General features: G+C 36.0%; 2 protein-coding genes across 2 annotated transcripts in view; both read right to left on the minus strand.

The window, feature by feature from the left end:
• The window catches only part of LOC113234574, a 79464-nt gene extending 73392 nt beyond the window's left edge, over window positions 1-6072 (minus strand). Inside the window, exons 1-2 of the mRNA XM_026469928.1 lie at window positions 5960-6072; window positions 4589-4660 (exon numbers count right to left, since the gene is read on the minus strand). Of these exons, the coding sequence (XP_026325713.1) occupies window positions 4589-4660; window positions 5960-6056 (169 nt within the window). The 5' untranslated portion in view covers window positions 6057-6072. The remainder of the gene's footprint in view (window positions 1-4588; window positions 4661-5959) is intronic.
• A 7182-nt stretch (window positions 6073-13254) lies between these two features.
• LOC113234508 (28S ribosomal protein S35, mitochondrial) lies at window positions 13255-16175 on the minus strand. Its single transcript, XM_026469848.1, has 2 exons — window positions 15933-16175; window positions 13255-14148 (listed from the first exon to the last, which is right to left on the minus strand). Exons 1-2 carry the CDS (start codon window positions 16158-16160, stop codon window positions 13342-13344), a joined length of 1035 nt encoding a protein of 344 aa, XP_026325633.1. The 5' UTR covers window positions 16161-16175; the 3' UTR covers window positions 13255-13341.
• Window positions 16176-17255: the final 1080 nt, after the last annotated feature.

The raw sequence follows: 17255 nt of genomic DNA on the forward strand, positions 1-17255 counted from the left end.
ACTCTCCTAATGCCCAACGGCTTCTAATGACGTAATCGCGTTCATCCTCGATGTTAGCTCACTGTCCCACCCGGTGGAAGCGGCAGCCGACGATGCTATGAGCTTTCATCCAAGTATCCCACCCGGTGGAAGTACTGGAATGCCTCATAGAGTCTACGATTCAATACAAAGCCTTTTTTCTGAGGGGTATTTTGCAGTTGGCTGCTGATGGCCTTGACCGGAAGAAAAGGGCGAGCTGAAGGCTCATAATCCGTGAAATAAACTACAAAATGAGGGGCTATACGACCTCGCCGGCGAAGACGGTTGGTGCGTGAGGAGATGAACGATTCGCGATCTGGTTGTCCTCCAAAGTGGCGAGAGTGATAGGGTCGTCAGAGTCGTTGAGAAAAAAAAACGATACAACGCGTTTATCTGTTGCAACTTAAATGGTAATTTAGTTAATACTTCGATAGCGCGTTCTATTTTGGTCCCAACGCCATCTAGCGGCAAGGCGAGGTTACTAATATTTTTTGTAAGTTGTGTTACAACTTTTTTTTTTATATATGATCGGGTAAAGTACATAATATCATGTAATGTATTAATTAGCATTCCTTAGACAATATCCTTAGATATATCGTATGCTTTTTGTAAGACCGTTTTTGATAGGAAATACGTAGACCATTTAGCAAAACAGTTTTTCCCGCTTCTTCTACGGGTACACCCTTTAATTGATTTTGTAGGGAATAGAAATAAATTGTTAAGCGAAATATAAATGTAAAGAAATCTATAACAGAGTACAATGTTTTATCTCTCAAGCATGACAACAACTCGTGTTTAATTACAAGATTACTATTTATCACTTTTATATCAGAGCGTAAAGCACCATGTATTTACAAACTAAAGATATAGTCGCATTGTTTCTTGTAATAACTCAATTTGGTACTTATTAAGTAAACAGTCTGGACTCCTTACAATCAAATTCCATCGAGTATATAACTAGAAATAGAGACGAAATAAGGTCCATCCATCCCTGGCAACTCATCAGGCAAACGGGCCTTATATCACTTTTAAATATTGACTCTCGTTTGCGCTGAAATCACAAATTAGAAAACTGAAATAGTACAGCGCCAACAACTGACCTGTGTGTACGTCTCCGTATATTCAAAAAATATTCCGTATTTATTGTAATAAAGATAATATCTCTAACTATGGGTGGCTGTTCCATTCAGTGGTGTGGGGAAAAACAGCAAAACATCTAATTACAAAACAAACGGAATCAAATTTCATCGGTAATTAAATATTAAATTAACTGGATTTAACAATTGACGACACCCGTTAATTGTTTCGAATTATATAATGTAGTATAGTAATGCTATGGCAGAATAGTTTTCAGACTAATTAAATTAAATTTAGTCTCTACTTCTGGTTATGTACTCGATGTAAATTCATATTTATTACATAGGTAAGGAAATTACACTTGAAATCATCATATTAATTAAACTATACTGCTCATAGGTAAAGCAGAGTACTGCTCTTTTAAATATACAATTAAATGATAACTTATCACAAACTCGAATTTTTTTCCCGAAATAACGTTTGGTCGAATTTTCATTACACCGAAAAGCGAATTATAATGAAACCGTTGTTCTTTCAGGATATGTTGGATGTTTATCGCAAAGACACGATTAGGTTCGGTTAGGTTAGATTAAGATAAGTATAAAAGAAAAAACATTTGCCTCTCAAAACTACTTTCGAGATTATGAAACTTGATCAAACGTTATTTCTGGAAAATGTCATTTCGGACTAGTGATAGGAAACCCATTTGAATACATTTAACATTTACAATATTTATTTCAAAGATGTTTGAAATAATATTATTTATCAGTAGTAAACATTGACTTACAATTATATGGACGTCGGGTCCGCGCTAAAAAGTGTCCGAACTTGAAAGGCGTTAAAATCGTATACAGAGCGTCAAACTCCGCTTTAGTCTTCAATTGTTCGACTGACAGCGCGATACTGCGATGACATTACAATTTAAATTCAACGTTTTAGCTTTTTCATATTCCTTTACATGTCACTACGTTTAAATAGGTTGACTTGGGACATTTTTTTCGTGGTTTTTGTATTAGACCCGTCGTCCATTTATTTGTAAGTCAATGGTAGTAAATGATAAATGTATTCAATTGTACATTTACAAAGAGCAACCCCTAGAGTTTCTTGCTCATTCTTCTCAAGGGAATCTGCCTTACGAATGAGGTGTAGTTTAATCAATATAACGATTATAAGTGTAATTTGCTTACCTATGATGTAATAAAGATGATTTGAAATTGATATAACATAATTGAATATAAATTCAATAAAAATTTAAATATAATGAATAGCGACATCTCTAGCCAGGGGCTGTTACGTGTAAAGGTATATATGACTGGGTGACGAAATATCATAGATTTCTCATAGATGGTGCTACGGCTAAAAAGCCAAATACGTTGAAAAGCCAAATACAAAGTTACGACACAAGCACATAGAAAAATTCGTGAGGTACACTGGTTCGTTCCATGGCTTACGTTGATATAGCGTCTGGCACGGTATGCTAGAAGACGTCGGTTCGAATCCGGCAGGATCGAAGGAATTTTTCCGAGTGTTCAATCTTTATATTAATAATTATAACAAATAGATGTAAATTTGCAATATGTAATTTCATTACAACAAGAATCGATCGGCTGTTATCAAGGGGAAAAAGGGCGTTTTGCTATAGAAATAACTTATCATCGTCAACCCATTTCTACGTTCCAATGCTGGGCACGGGTCTCCCCTCAGGGTCTACTCCCGTTTCATCACGATGATATACCTAATGGATGGATAAATGGTTTAATACAAAGATACATAAATAAAAATTCGTGAGGTCGGCTGGTTCATACCGTGGCTTAGTTGATATATATATCCGAGTGTTTTTAATAATGTAGATACATGACGTGTTAGCCTAATGGTTTGGCCAGTCGCCTCTAAAGCAGAGGCCATGTGTTCGAATCCAGTCTCGCGCCTCTGAGTTTCTCGGAATTCACGTGCAAAATTTAAATTTGTAATCATTGCAATCACTTACAAATAAATGGACGACGGGTCTAATACAAAAACCACGAAAAAAATGTCCCAAGTCAACCTATTCGAAATTTAAATTGTAATGTCATCGCAGTATCGCGCTGTCAGTAGAACAAATGAAGACTAAAGCGGAGTTTGGCGCTCTGTATACGATTTTAGCGCCTTACAAGTGCGGACACTCTTTAGCGCGGACCCGACGTCCATATAATTGTAAGTCAATGTTTGTAATACACGAAGCGAGGAACGTAGGTCCCAATGCTGGGCACGGGTCTCCTCTCAGGGGAGGGGGGGTCTACCACCCAAATAAGTAATACTCGACAATGAAGCTTCATATTATTTAACACGTTAGCCTAATGCGGGTTGGGGAATTCAACCGCTTTCCGAGGGTTGTTAGCCCTCTTGGACGCGCCTGTTTCATCACGATGGTATAATGGATAAATGAATGGTAATGCGCGATGAAGGTCAAATGTGCACTTGTACGTTTTATTAAAAAAAAATACGACGTTTTATTTTTACTAAAAACTCGTGGCATTTGAAAAAAATGACGGGTTTTTGAAGTTACGAGTACAGTTTTTACGAAGACTATTTTTATTAAGTGTATTACGAAGAAAAAACGAAGAAGAAAATAGTGATGAAGAAAATTAGAACTATATTCCGTAATTCAAAATCAAACTAAATTAGAATAGAATAGACATTTATTGCAACGCCATAACACATAGATACAAAAAAAAAAACAAATATTGATACACAAACACAGACAAACAAAAGAAAATAAAAAGAATTAATAAACGAAAAAAGAATACAATAAAAACACAACACAAAATAATACAAATCTGAGAAAGAGCAAAAAACAAAATATAACGACTACAAATTTTGTACTGTCATTTGTGCGTACGCAAGAGGACTTCATTTAGCTTATGCCACAGCCATAAGACTGTGGCGGCGGTTTTCAATGAACCCTGAGCCGAGATGAGTGACAGACGTGTATGTCGTGAAATAGAAGAACTTAAAATAAACTATTTAAATAAAAACTGCATATTGCAAATTTACATCTATTTGTTATAATTATTAATACAAAATTCCTTCGATCCTGCCGGATTCGAACCGACGTCTTCTAGCTTACCGTGTCAGACGCTATACCAACTAAGCCAAGGAACGAACCAGCGGACCTCACGAATTTTTCTATGTGCTTGCCTCGTGTCTTTGTATTTGGTTTTTCAACGACTTTTAGCCGTAGCCTACTTTACATCTATTTGCCAAGTTTTATTGAAACCGGTTACCGGATTCATCATCAATCTGCCACCCTTAGAGGTGGAATGTTTTCTTCAAATTTAAATGGGATCACCTCTGAGGTCCACTCTTTCCAACAAAAAGAGAAACATCAAAATCGGTTCACCAATGCGTAACATACATATAAAAAAACTTCTTTTTAAAAAAAGCGGTTAAAAACAGTCTGCTTGTAGTTTCAGTATTTTAGTTTGACGCGATAGTATAGTACTTAGGTACTTACCAAAATGCTGAGGTGTTATGTAAAAAGGTACTGTGGCTTCAGGCCAAAACATATACGTTTTGATGGAGACGGCTGCGGAAGAAAAAATATATTTTACTTCTCATTTAAAACAGAACAAAGCTCTCGGAGATACATTTTGGAAAGCGGTGACGGTCGGCTTTTAGGTAGACATATCGATCAGATTAGGCGCAAATCCCGTTTGTCTGATGTACCATGTCCAAGTATGATGAGACTAATACCGGAGCTCAGTCACCGGACGGCGTGGATGCGGAGATTGTGAATGGGGGTGGAGGAGAGGATGAGACTGTGAGCGAAGGGCGTGTGGTAGACGCTCGGTTGGACGATTCTGGCTCTTCGTACTCCTCTCTACCCTCGACACCGGAGCCACCGGAGACTGATTAAGCCAGTGTTAAGACACGGTATAGATTATTAGCTTAAGATTAGTTTACGTTCACAACAGCATCGAAGCATCGTACCAACATCCATTAGTTTGTCTGTTAAAGGCTTGATTCATATCGCCGAGACGCGGCGACAAAGAAAAGCTGCTTTCAAAGAAATATCAACTTTTTTTAGCTAGTACACATGAAATTCAAAAGAATTTTGCTTCATTTTCATCATTTTCTACTACGCAGTACGCCTTTCAAAGAACCTTATTGTTGGGAAACTAAATTACACTGTATTGCCGGAGGCGGACAAGTGGGCGAAACCGGGCTGCGAGACTCCACACGATGTAGCGCGACGCTGCGCGGCTTTACTCTTTTGTTTTTGGGTGTTTGAAGAAATGTATACTTTACTTAATAAAGAATATGTTCTATAGTATATTGCATTTTACAAAGTGCGCCCGCAACTCTCTGCAGCCCGCCACCGCTTGATGCAACTTCATTTTCATCTGTTTGTTCTTTGTGTATGTGTCTCCGTAATATGAATCAAGCCTCGTTTGAGAGACTCATAGAGGCTATAGTGTTAAACTATTTAGATTACGTGTTAAAGCTTCAAGTACCTCTTCCTTCGTTGCTCTTATACCCAACCTGACCCATATACGTATTTAATTGTAATTTTATTTAATAAAAATCAAGTCATCAAGAATCCATTTCCGTTGAAACTCTTACGGAAGTTAGTTGTTACGTTGTTACCTACGTCTTTACATTTTGTGTACGTATACTGGCATAAACACAAAATGCTTAAATAAAGACGCGTAGAGGAAGTTCTTTTCTATTGCAATTTTACTTTTTATTGATATTTTGCATATTTATCAATCATATTACCCCTTGACAATGTAATAGGTAGATAAGTATGACATTGATATATGAAATAATTTAAAGTATTTAAGGATATCTACGTCCGTTGCATTAAAGTAATTTAAATACTTACCATTTTCATTAATCATATCATTAAATTCACAAAACACCGCATCATAAAAAATTGAAAAATTAAAAATAAAGTAGAAAAACTTTAAAAAATGCGCCATTATCGGCGACAAAGTATGGAATAGCTTTTTTTTATGGCTTTTGTTTACCATAAAAAATGATTTACAATTTTTATTATTGCAGAACGAATTAAAATTATTGGACTATATCAAAACATTTTTATTGTGGTTGCGTAAAATTTGGTTTTGGATTTAGGATTCCGCATTTTAACTTATTTATTTACACAAAATTGATGAACCGTCTGTGCTAACATTGAAGTAACAATAGTGTCAGTAAACTTATTGCGGTCATAAACTCAAAACCAAATCGTTTACATTTCATAGGCAAGCAAATTACACTTGAAGGCGTCATATTGATCAAACTATACAGCTCACTCGTGAGGCAGATTCCTCTGAGAAGAATCAGCTCGAAACTCTAGGGGTTGCTCTTAGTAAATATACATTTGAATACATTTATCATTTGCAAATATTTCAAACATCTTAGATCGAGAATACCTGCAAGAGCCAAACGGGACACTATCACGGATTTTTGTCATCCACATACGCAGAAGCTGCTTAATAACCTTTAGAATAAAGTTTTTGTTTCACTGTAGTTATTATATAAACCTTGTAGGTAAATGGCGAATTTTGAATATCACCCGAAACCTTATTACAGGAGCATATGTATACATCGCCCGCTAAATGAATTTGTGATTTTGTGAAGACGACAGTCAAGAATAGCCAGTTTATTTTTACTCCTCATATTAATGTTATGTCTGTCATTATTTTTCATAAAAAATACTATTCTTCTTAACATAAGTTACAATTTCATAAATGTACTGCGATGCTAGTTTAAAAATGTGTGTCTCAAAGCTGTCCGTCACGATGGCTGGACCGAACGAGATATACAAAAAAATATTAAAATTAAAAAATACAAACAAAACTGTACTCATTATTTACTACCTATTTTTAGCGATAACGTACGTTTTTGATGGTTCTAGCAGTATATAATTTACCTTTTTTTATATATTTTTTACTACCTAATTTGTACTTAAACATCTTATTTTCACTATTTTAGGAAGCTTCCAAAAAAAGTTATTTAAAAATATAATAAAACGCCTTTGCAAAAGTTATATACTAAAAAGACATTTTATCTTCTCAGTGTAATTGCTAATGCAACTTTGTCAGGCGCTTCGAATATGCCAAAAAAAAGAATGTCGACTTTTGGTAATTAAAATATCAAATATGTCACTAGTCAAAGTCTACTGCCTCCTGATTGATTAAAATATTAGCGGTACTTCTATTTTTTTCTACTAGACGTTTGAAAGTACTAGGTGTTTGAAATAAACATTGTAAAGAGTGATTTTCTTACTTATTCTTCACAAGGCTCTCTTGCCCTACGAATGAGCAGTAGAGTTTAATCAATGTGATCATTTCAAATGTAATTCGTTTGCCAATGAAATAAAGATGACTTGATTTTGAGTTTGACTGCAAGATATTGCGTACCTACGGAACTGTTGTCATAAATATGCACGTGGCAAAACCCGCATGCCGGAAATCGCTCAATCGAGACAGCATACGAAATAAATCTCATTTAAGAAAAAAACCAATGAGGCTTTTTATTAATACACGGTAACTCGCCTGAATACTGTATTTTTTAAACTATAATGCCTTCTTTTTCTTAGGGTTCCTCCCCTATAGTTCGTTAATTTTTAGAATTAGAAGAAACGTAAACAAAGAGGCAGTGATCATAAACCTTTATCTTTAGACAAGTTTACGGTAAAGGAAAACATATAAAGAAATACGTATTACTTTATTCTAAGGGAAGATACAAAAATGACCCTAAAACTGCAATAATTTAAGTCAGAATCACAAACACTATTGTCACCATGCAACACTGTTTTCGTTCCCGAGTCATCAACATCATTTTGTAATTGGTTCTAACCCAAAAAACGTGAAAAAACTTTATTTCCCTACAAAAATATTGCATTTGTGGTCAGGGCAACCAGCTTTTATTTAAAGACAAAAAGGAACGATGGCCTATATTTAAAAATCAATGATATATTTTGACCAAAATTTTTCAAATTCATTGAAAAAAAAACCTAGTAATGTGAAACTAAAAGATATAGTGGCACCTTCCTCAGTCGCACAGTTGAGAAATGGAACTCCCTTCCAGGGCACGTATTCCCTCGGACATATGATATGGGGTCCTTCAAACGAGGCGTGAAGAGGTATCTTGTAGGCATGCAGAGTGAAGGTGGCTAGGTGTGTAGATGTGTAGATTTACGAGATTATGTAAATACACAAAAGTAGTTCGCTGGTACAGCCACGATTCTATTGTGTTAGCCTGCCGTCGCCACCTTTGTGTTGTTCAGGATATCGTTTTCTCAATTCATTCTCTAATTTCAAGTAAAGCGCTGGCCCCACCGCGATCGAAGCTAGTAAGGCAGTGACTACGGTTGCGTGCAGAGGTGACGGGCGGCAGAAGGGCAATATATTTTTCACCTCACTAGCTCGGAAAGACTGTCTTTCTCATTAAAGGCTCGAAGGACTTGTATCCAAGCCAAAAAAATTCTCATTAGAAATCTGGGCGCAAAAGCGTTTTTTCCACGCTAGCGTGGAAAAGGTTTTTGAAATTCGAACTTGACAATGAACTGGTGGTTCACCTACCTTTTTCTTTCAATGAAAAAAAAAAGATAATGGCACGTTCAATTAAGCGATTTGTCGTAACATACATCACTTATTTATGAAACACAAATCCGTTGGTATATTTTATTCTTATTATTGTTGACATTGAATTGTGTTTATTAAATTATTTTAATTCGTCGAAGAACTAAAATAATTTCAATAATAACTTAATCACACAAAATAAAAGTACAAGCAAGAATAAAAATTGACGAGGTGTAAATTCAGAACGCATCCGAAGATACACTATTCATAAAATCACAGACTACATAAAATTAAAAAACTGATGTTACAGAGTTCAAATGTTTTTCTTTCATCTACCATTTCCCTCGCTATAATGACGTGAAAAGTTGTTTTGCGTCTCGTGTCTTAAACCTTCGCTACGCTCAGGAATCTATATTTCAATTTTAGCGTCCTTCGCTTGCTAGGTTTCAATATATGCACTCGCGGCAAACAAAAACTTTACAGCCTTGCATAACAAAGAACTATTACATAGCTAGCGGGATCGTTGAGTTAATTCAGGTAGCTTAGTGCCCGGTGTAAACCGAAGTATGAAAATATGGCCCAGCTACGTGAGCTAAGTTAGCTTAGCTTCGTTCGCGATGCGGCCTGCGCATAAAAAAATATTTTTTACTAGTCAGGGCTCGCCGTCGCCCCATTGCTGTGCCGCCCGGGGCCATGGCCCCCTCTGCACTCCCCACGTTACGACACTGTGTAAAAAACGATAACTCGATTTTCACCGATTTGTCTAAAATTTTCCACATAATTATCAAATAGTACATTTTGTGCTAACGAGTTTAAGGATCGTATTCTAGAACTCTACTCAATACTCAAGTCAGGACTTGAGTATTGCAGTGAGCACTGAGAATCATACTCAAGTCCTTGCCATTAGGGTCGTATTTCCAGTGCTTGAAATCATACTCAAGTCTGCTGAAATCCTAACTTGAGCATTGAGTAGAGTTCTAGAATACGACCCTATGTGTACTCTCGTTTCATTTAGAAAGTGTTGTAAAAGCTCAAAATTTTTCAATGGAACATAATAGTATGTCAAAATGCTTTTAATTTGCTTTGACGCACGTAAGTATTAACAGGCGCCGCTACACATTCAACTTCAACTCAACTTCTGTGGCTGTGTGGTTAAGCCTATTAATGTGCAATTAGTAATTATGAAAAGAAGCATCCACCTTGATAGCTAGATATAAAAAGAGAAACAAGTAAGCCTTTTTCGTAACTGGTTATGGAAAGAACAAATCTGCATCCGTTTCCGTAACTGGAGTTTTGAATATGGAGTAAATATTCCTTTTTAATAACTGGTTACGAAAGTCAAGGAAATCTTCTTTTGTTACTAGTTATGAAAAACAGTAACGTAGATGGGCCAAAGGAAACTTTTAGTGTAGAATAAGTTAACCAGTGAAATGAAGTGTATTTAAAGTTTCTGTGCTAATAAGTTGCGACACTTTTTCTTAAGGTAGGTATTTGTCAGCTTACTCTGGCTTTACGTGTAGCGCACTATAAGTTTCCGGAATTAATAAGAAAAAAATACTATAAATGGTCAGAAATTAATTTGATCGCGTTAATGCACTTTTTCATACGAATGAACCAATTTTGAAAACATTTATGCCACTCCTCCGTGACAATCTCTGAAACATATTTTTCATACGCTTCGACAGCCTCTTCAGGTGATGAAAATCGTTGACCGCGTAACTGGTTCTTAATTTTTGGAAATAAATAAGTCACAAGGTGCCAGGTCGGCACTGTACGCGGGATGGCTCATAAGGTCAGCGTTGTTCACCTTCAAAAATTATTTTGTCTATCTGGCCGTGTGAGAACTGGCATTATATTAGTGGTGCAAGATGATACGGCGTTTACGGTTATTTTTACGGAGTTTGTCAACAACTTTCGACAAACAAATGGTCGTGTACCAATCACTATTCATGGTACAACGATTCTCCAAAGCAACAGTAGCCACGTATCCAGTTTTATTAAAAAAAGAAGCAATCATCCGATTAGAGGCACTTTGCACGCGCGCCACTTTGGTTGGTTTCGGCTCATCTCGAAAGACTCATACGCTCAATTGCTGCTTTGTTTTGGGATTGTAACTATAAATCCATGTTTCGTCACTTGTTACTATGTCATACACCAAATTTGATGCCCCTGCGTTACATCGCGTCACCAACTGACGCGATCCGTTTTTTGAGCCTCAGTCAAATTGAGTGGGATCCACCGAGAGCACAGCTTTTTCACACCCAAATGTTTGTGTAGTATCGATTGGTGTGTCACATGCCTGTCTGTTTTGATCATACGGCGCAGAGCATCGATGTTTTTGTTGTTCACAGCAGTGGAGCCCGTCCACTGAACGACGATCCCATCACGAAATCCGTCACTGAGATTCACACGACCGCGTTTGAATTCTGCAAACCAGCTATAAATAGTCGTCTTGCAAGCGAAGCTCCGCTGAGCTGTTAAATTACACTTAAAGTCGAAGAAAATCTTATTACGAAAATTTTCACGAGTTAAATCCATGGTGATGTAGACAACCAATTTCTAAAATGAAGCTACAATGTAAAAACAAGTGACAATCAGATGAAACAAACTATTCTACAGCCAGAGTTCCATTTTCAAATGTTGTAATTACTTTTTAAATATTGTTTATGTAAGTGGCCAGTTCGCTCTTTGTACTTGCTAACAATTTTCACGCCCGCCACTGGTAGCTATGTAAACACCGCAAGCAAAGTTTCAGGGGTATAGCTACTCACTTCTACATACTTGCTGCTCAATTAACAGAAACCAATACTGTCAAACCAGAAGCATAACCTCTTTGAATGTTACCTAGTGGAATTGCAAAATCATACAAAAAAACTTAAGTTAGTAAATTATAATTTATTTTACAATGGATTTTTTCTATGTACGTTATACAATTAATAATAATCTTGGAAATGTGATATTTCCGTAGGGACATAAAATGATGTAGATTTTTATGTTGGTATATAGGTACTAATTTGTGTTTAAATTTTATAATATGGCTATTTCGATACCTCCAATGAACACTACGCCATCTTTATTTTTTAGTCATTTACCGTTATTTTTGTAAACAGCCATATTTGTTTACTAATATTATGCCTCCCAAATTTAGTGACGAAATATGGGCCATCCGTCTCTGGCAACTCATCAGGCAAATGGGCCTTAAATCACTTTTAAATGTCAACTATAGTATGCGCTGAAATCACAAATTAGAAAGCTGAAATAATACAGCGCCAACAACTGGCCTGTGTGTACGTCTCCGTATATTCCAAAAATATTCTGTATTTATTGTAATAAAGATAATTATCTCTAACTATGGGGGCTGTTCCATTCGGTGGTGTTAGAAAAACAGCAAAACATCTAATTACAAAACAAACGGAATCACATTTCATCGGTAGTTAAATATTAAATATGTAATTTTGCAATTTTCGTCCATTATAGCACTGGTCGATTTGAAGGTCAGTTTTTAAGCCGGCGCGGGCGCAAATTCCACGTTCACATGTTTAAGAGCACACGGCGTATTTTCTACGCGCCGACGCAGACGACGCGCGTTTGATGACAAAAATCCGTGCTAGTGACCCATGTAAATCTTTCAGGTATTGTCGATCAAGATGTTTAACTTAAATGTTGTAATGATAAATGTATTCAAATGTATATTTACAAAGAGCAACCGTTTCTTGCTCGTTCTTCTCTCAGGGAAATCTGACTTATGAATGGGCAGTAGAGTTTAATCAGTATGACGATTACAAGTGTAATTTGCTTACCAACGAAATTAAGATGATTTAGCTTTGACTTCACGAAAGCGCGTATATGCGCAGGCGCGCCGTAGCTGCGCGTATGTATCGCGCATAGTAATAGGAGATAGTTTAAATTTTAGATTTGTTTGTTAATTTGTTATTTTTTTAAATGAAGGAAGTACATGAAATTCTAAGCGTAAACTCCAGTGGATTATATAAGCTTCTTGCTTGCAACGCGATCTTTGAACGCATTTGAATCGATTTACACGCGCATTAGCCGCGATACAGACCAGCTTCCAATGCGCTTTTCGCGCGCGTCTGTATCGCCTTTGAATCGCGTTTACGCGCGTCATTTGCGCGTCGTCGTATAAAACACGCCGTGTGCATAGGTATTTCTGTTAAGAAAAATAAATAATTTTTGAACTGCCGTGTTAATAACAAATAAATAAAAGTTACTTTGAATCCAAAGTATTTTAAACTTCATTTATTCAGTTAGAAAAAGATATCAATTTAAATTTTGCAACTTGACTTGAATCTAAATATAGGAAATAAAACTATTTTTTATATTCGTTTTTTCAAACAAACCGACGTTTCGGGCCCTTTACAGGTCCCATGGTCACGGTTGACTGACAGTCAACCATTCAGTCAACAAATTAACTTTTCTCAAAAAGTGCCGCGACAATAACATAGTTCCAACATGCGTTAAAATAACTCCGCAGTCAACCGTGACCATAAGACCTGTAAAGGGCCCGAAACGTCGGTTTTTTTAAAAAAAACCAATATAAGCGATTTAAATCCGGAAAAATAGTATCTTTTTCTATGTGTAACAATCGCGAAAACCTAAGAACTCGATTTGAATCTAAATCATTTCATAATTTATGAAAAGGTACAAATATCGAAAAATGTTACGTAACAACTTTTTCTGCTGGCAACCCTAGCAAATTTCTAACAACTTTAGCATAATTTTTTACCACGGCTTCACTTTCTCCGTCATTAAAATAACTCGATACAGCATCTCTGTACGAATCCCCATTTGGAATTACAGATATATCAAAATTTCGGTATTCTTCATTTGATAATTTTCTCCGGTCATTTGTTAAAAGCAAATACCAATCGACTAAATTCCTTTTAGAAGCATTATTGTGCCAATCATAGTACTCCATATCTTCCTCAGTCTTTTCCTGTTCCCATTCTTCCACATTCCACGATTCATGATAGCAGGCAGTTAATAAATAATTTACATAATCCAAATTCTGTTTCCGAACCGGACAACGGTCAGCTGTGATCGTTACCAAGTCCGTAGTTTTGTCATAACGTTCACCGACCAACCGTATAAACTTATCACGAGCATGTTTATCCAGGTTTAAAGTTGACAATTTAAGTCTTAAAGTAACTATTCGAGCTAATGGGTTCCTTATAGATGGACTAGCGTGGCAGTAATCTGAAGTAATGATTTCCAACGGATAGTGCTTCTCTATGGCTTCTTCAGAATTTAACAGTTTAGGCCATTCAGTACAGAACTGTTTGATCGCTTCACATTGAGCTTTTATGGCTGGTGGCGTGAGATGCAGGAAGTTTGGTATTTTCATTAGTTCAGCGTTAGCTTTTTTGCCCGGTGGAGCTTGCTTATTTGGAACGTAGCCCTGGCGGAGTGGTAGAGGCACTGATGATGGGTGGAAGGTTTTGGGGCCAGGCCAAACATTGCTCCAGTTCTGAAAATGAAGAAGATATCTTTTGAAAAGGAAGCTGTTTACTCATGGCAGTGGGGTACAATAATCCAACCTTCATGAGATATAATAACCTACTAAATGACAAAAATGGTCAGATTTTGAAGAAGTGGCTTATACATTACAAATATGAATCATTTCTACATAAGTGTGCATGCTCCATCGTCAACTTCATCGTGTCTTTCCATCAGGTGAGATGGAAGTTAAAAAATAAATGCGCATTTGTATTTATTTTTTAATCAAAAAAACAAATTTGTGTCGCGACCTTTATCGTTGAATAACCAGTGTCCAGCCTCAAGGAAGCCAACGTCCAGCCTCCATGGATGACTAGACTGACAGCTTACAAAGACAGGCTAGACTGACAGGAATTCAAAATTAGACAGACTTTCTTTTGGACAAAAGACGATGACCGACCTTCCTTTCTTTGACAAAGGACGATGAGGGCAGTCCAGACTAAACCTCCAAAGCAAGCAGACGACTTCTCCTGACTGAATTGTGCAGACAGACCATACAATTGGAATAGAGTAAGTATATTTACTTAAACTACAACATGTGAACGTCTACTTCCGTCTGAAATCCCAGAATGATTAAAAATAAAAGATGGAAATATGTAAAATATTTTATTTACAATTACAAAACTTTTATTCTAAATAAACTACCATAGTAAAGTAATTACTAGTTATCAATAATTAGTACAAAATACTACACAACCGTTTCAGTATTTTGGCGGGAGTTTTTTTGATACCAATAGACAGGATCATCGTACATGTAACCAGAAATAGAGACAAAATAAGGGCCATCCATCCCTGGCAACTCATCAGGCAAATGGGCCTTATATCACTTTTAAATGTCAACTCTCTTTTACACTGAAATCACAAATTGGAAAGCTGAAATAGTACAGCGCCAACAACTGACCTAAAATATTCTGTATTCATTGTAATAAAGATAATATCTCGTAACTGTGGGGTTCCATTTGGTCGTGTGTCGGAATCACATTTTGTTGGAGTTGGAAGACACACTTCATTTAATAGAATGTGATCGGTATGCGGGCTGTCGGGCCCAATATCAATTAAAAGACATTGGTCAGGTAGGAGAGCTAAATTTAATGCTGAGCAACCCGTTGACGAATAATGCTGAATCTTCATACTCCTATCTGAGATCTTGCTTTCTGAAGGTAAGCAATACCTCTGATGGGAGTAGTGACATATAAAGTGGGATAATTATTTATGTGTATACACACACATTATGAGGCCGACATAAACGCCCAAACATTTCAGGCCTCTTAAAAATAGATTAAAAAAAAAAATAAAACAAACAATATAAATTTCAACACTGTATGATGTAGACATACCAGTGCTAACTACTCGTCTATAATCAAATAAATAAATAATTTATTAGTCAAACAAAATCAAACTTTATACCAAATTTTCTAATGCAATAACATAAACATTTGGTTTATTTTTTAACATAACATTTGGTTTATTTGTTAACTTCACTTCTTAACATAAATATTTAAAGTTAGTAAAGGTAAAAAATCTAGTAAGATAGATATATTATTTTGTGATCATTTTTTGACATTCATGTTATATTTGTTGATTGGTACCCTATCTAATACTGTTATTTTTTTTTAATTAAGAGGAATATTGTTTAAGGGCGAGCTTGATTTGTGTTTTTGTGCTCTCCTGTAAAATTTTGTCTAAAGCAGACTAGGTTTTTGTTATGGGGCAGTCGAATTTTTGGTCACATTATTATATTTATAATTTGTGTACCTGATCTGTAGACATTCTATCCGCTCTGTCAGGCTGTATATCAGCTCTTTTGCTAACTTTTCGTTGTTGCCTCTCCCGTTTCTTCAAAATATCCAATACTCTAAATTCTTCCTCGTCGTCATCCTTTTTCAACGTCGTGTCTATTTTTGTAGAACTCCATCGCCATATTTTAACATTAGTCGCTGTAATAAGGCTCCCGGGCCTGTAATGCTTGATTAAAGCACTCATTTCTAGTATTTTTAAGTGATTAATATAAAGAATATTTAGTGCGCCATTTCTAGGTTATGAAATGCGCTTTTATTTATTGATAGTAGAGAAGAACAAGAATGTAACTTAATTGACATTCCTAACGCCCCGGAACACATTGGTTAGAATCTTTATAACATTTAACGGTAGTTTGGGTAGTGTATACTACAGATATTTTGTAAGCGCACGTACACTGTGTCATAAAAACGCGATGTCAAAAGGATGGACTTGGTAATCGAACATACTTCAGTGTTTTGTGGTGGAGAAAAGAAAAAATGGCGGGATAAATATACCTAGTAGTTACAGTTTTTACACAAGTGAAATTTTTAGTTTACGTAATAGTACGTTTTGAATTTCTTAACTATTTGTTACCTGTTTAAGCTGATGACTCTTTATAAAACATTATCTACAGACAATGCTCAATGAATAAATATAATAAAAAACCTGTTTTTGTATTTATACTTAGGATCGTAGGGAGTTCTAGGGTCGTATTCTAGAACTCTACTCAATGCTCAAGTCAGGATTTGAGTATGGTTTAAAGCACTCAAAATCATACTAAAGTCCCTGCCGTTAGGGTCGTATTTCCAGTGCTTGTGTTTCCAGTGCAATCCTAACTTGAGCATTGAGTAGAGTTCTAGAATACGACCCTTTTAGAGCTTAATAATTGTTATTTTTAAAGTAGATGGCTTTTTAGCCGATGCTCAATGAATAATACCTGTGCTGTGAATGGCTGTGAATAAATACACATTTTAAACACAATAAAGGTTTTTTTTTTGGTCAATACTCAATAAATAAATAAAAATCAGTATTTATTAAATGTAAAATAACATTGTTCAAAAGCAGTATTATGATTTTGCGACACTAAATAAATGTATTCCAATGATTGATCAACGTTCATCGCATTTAAACTTCATTGAAATACATTTCGAAAATCAAACCTGAATATTAGCATGCTAATGGTTTTTGGACGTACCGAGTCCTTGCGAACTACCCGTCAGTAGAGTGTTAACTTGTTATAAACCGAATAATTTAAGGAGTATATTAAATTAGAATAAGTCAGCACCATTGGTGTGTTAG

Source organism: Hyposmocoma kahamanoa, unplaced genomic scaffold, assembly GCF_003589595.1.
Source record: "Hyposmocoma kahamanoa isolate Upper Pololo Valley unplaced genomic scaffold, ASM358959v1 84, whole genome shotgun sequence".
In the NCBI taxonomy this organism is placed as follows: Eukaryota; Metazoa; Arthropoda; class Insecta; order Lepidoptera; family Cosmopterigidae; genus Hyposmocoma; species Hyposmocoma kahamanoa.

Excerpts from the sequence above, each read along its gene's own strand:
- LOC113234508 (XM_026469848.1), bottom strand. The coding sequence starts at position 16,160 with ATGAGTGCTTTAATCAAGCATTACAGGCCCGGGAGCCTTATTACAGCG. Across the intron at positions 14,149-15,932 it reads ATAGAATGTCTACAGATCAG|AACTGGAGCAATGTTTGGCC; the intron begins GTACACAAATTA and ends CTTCATTTTCAG.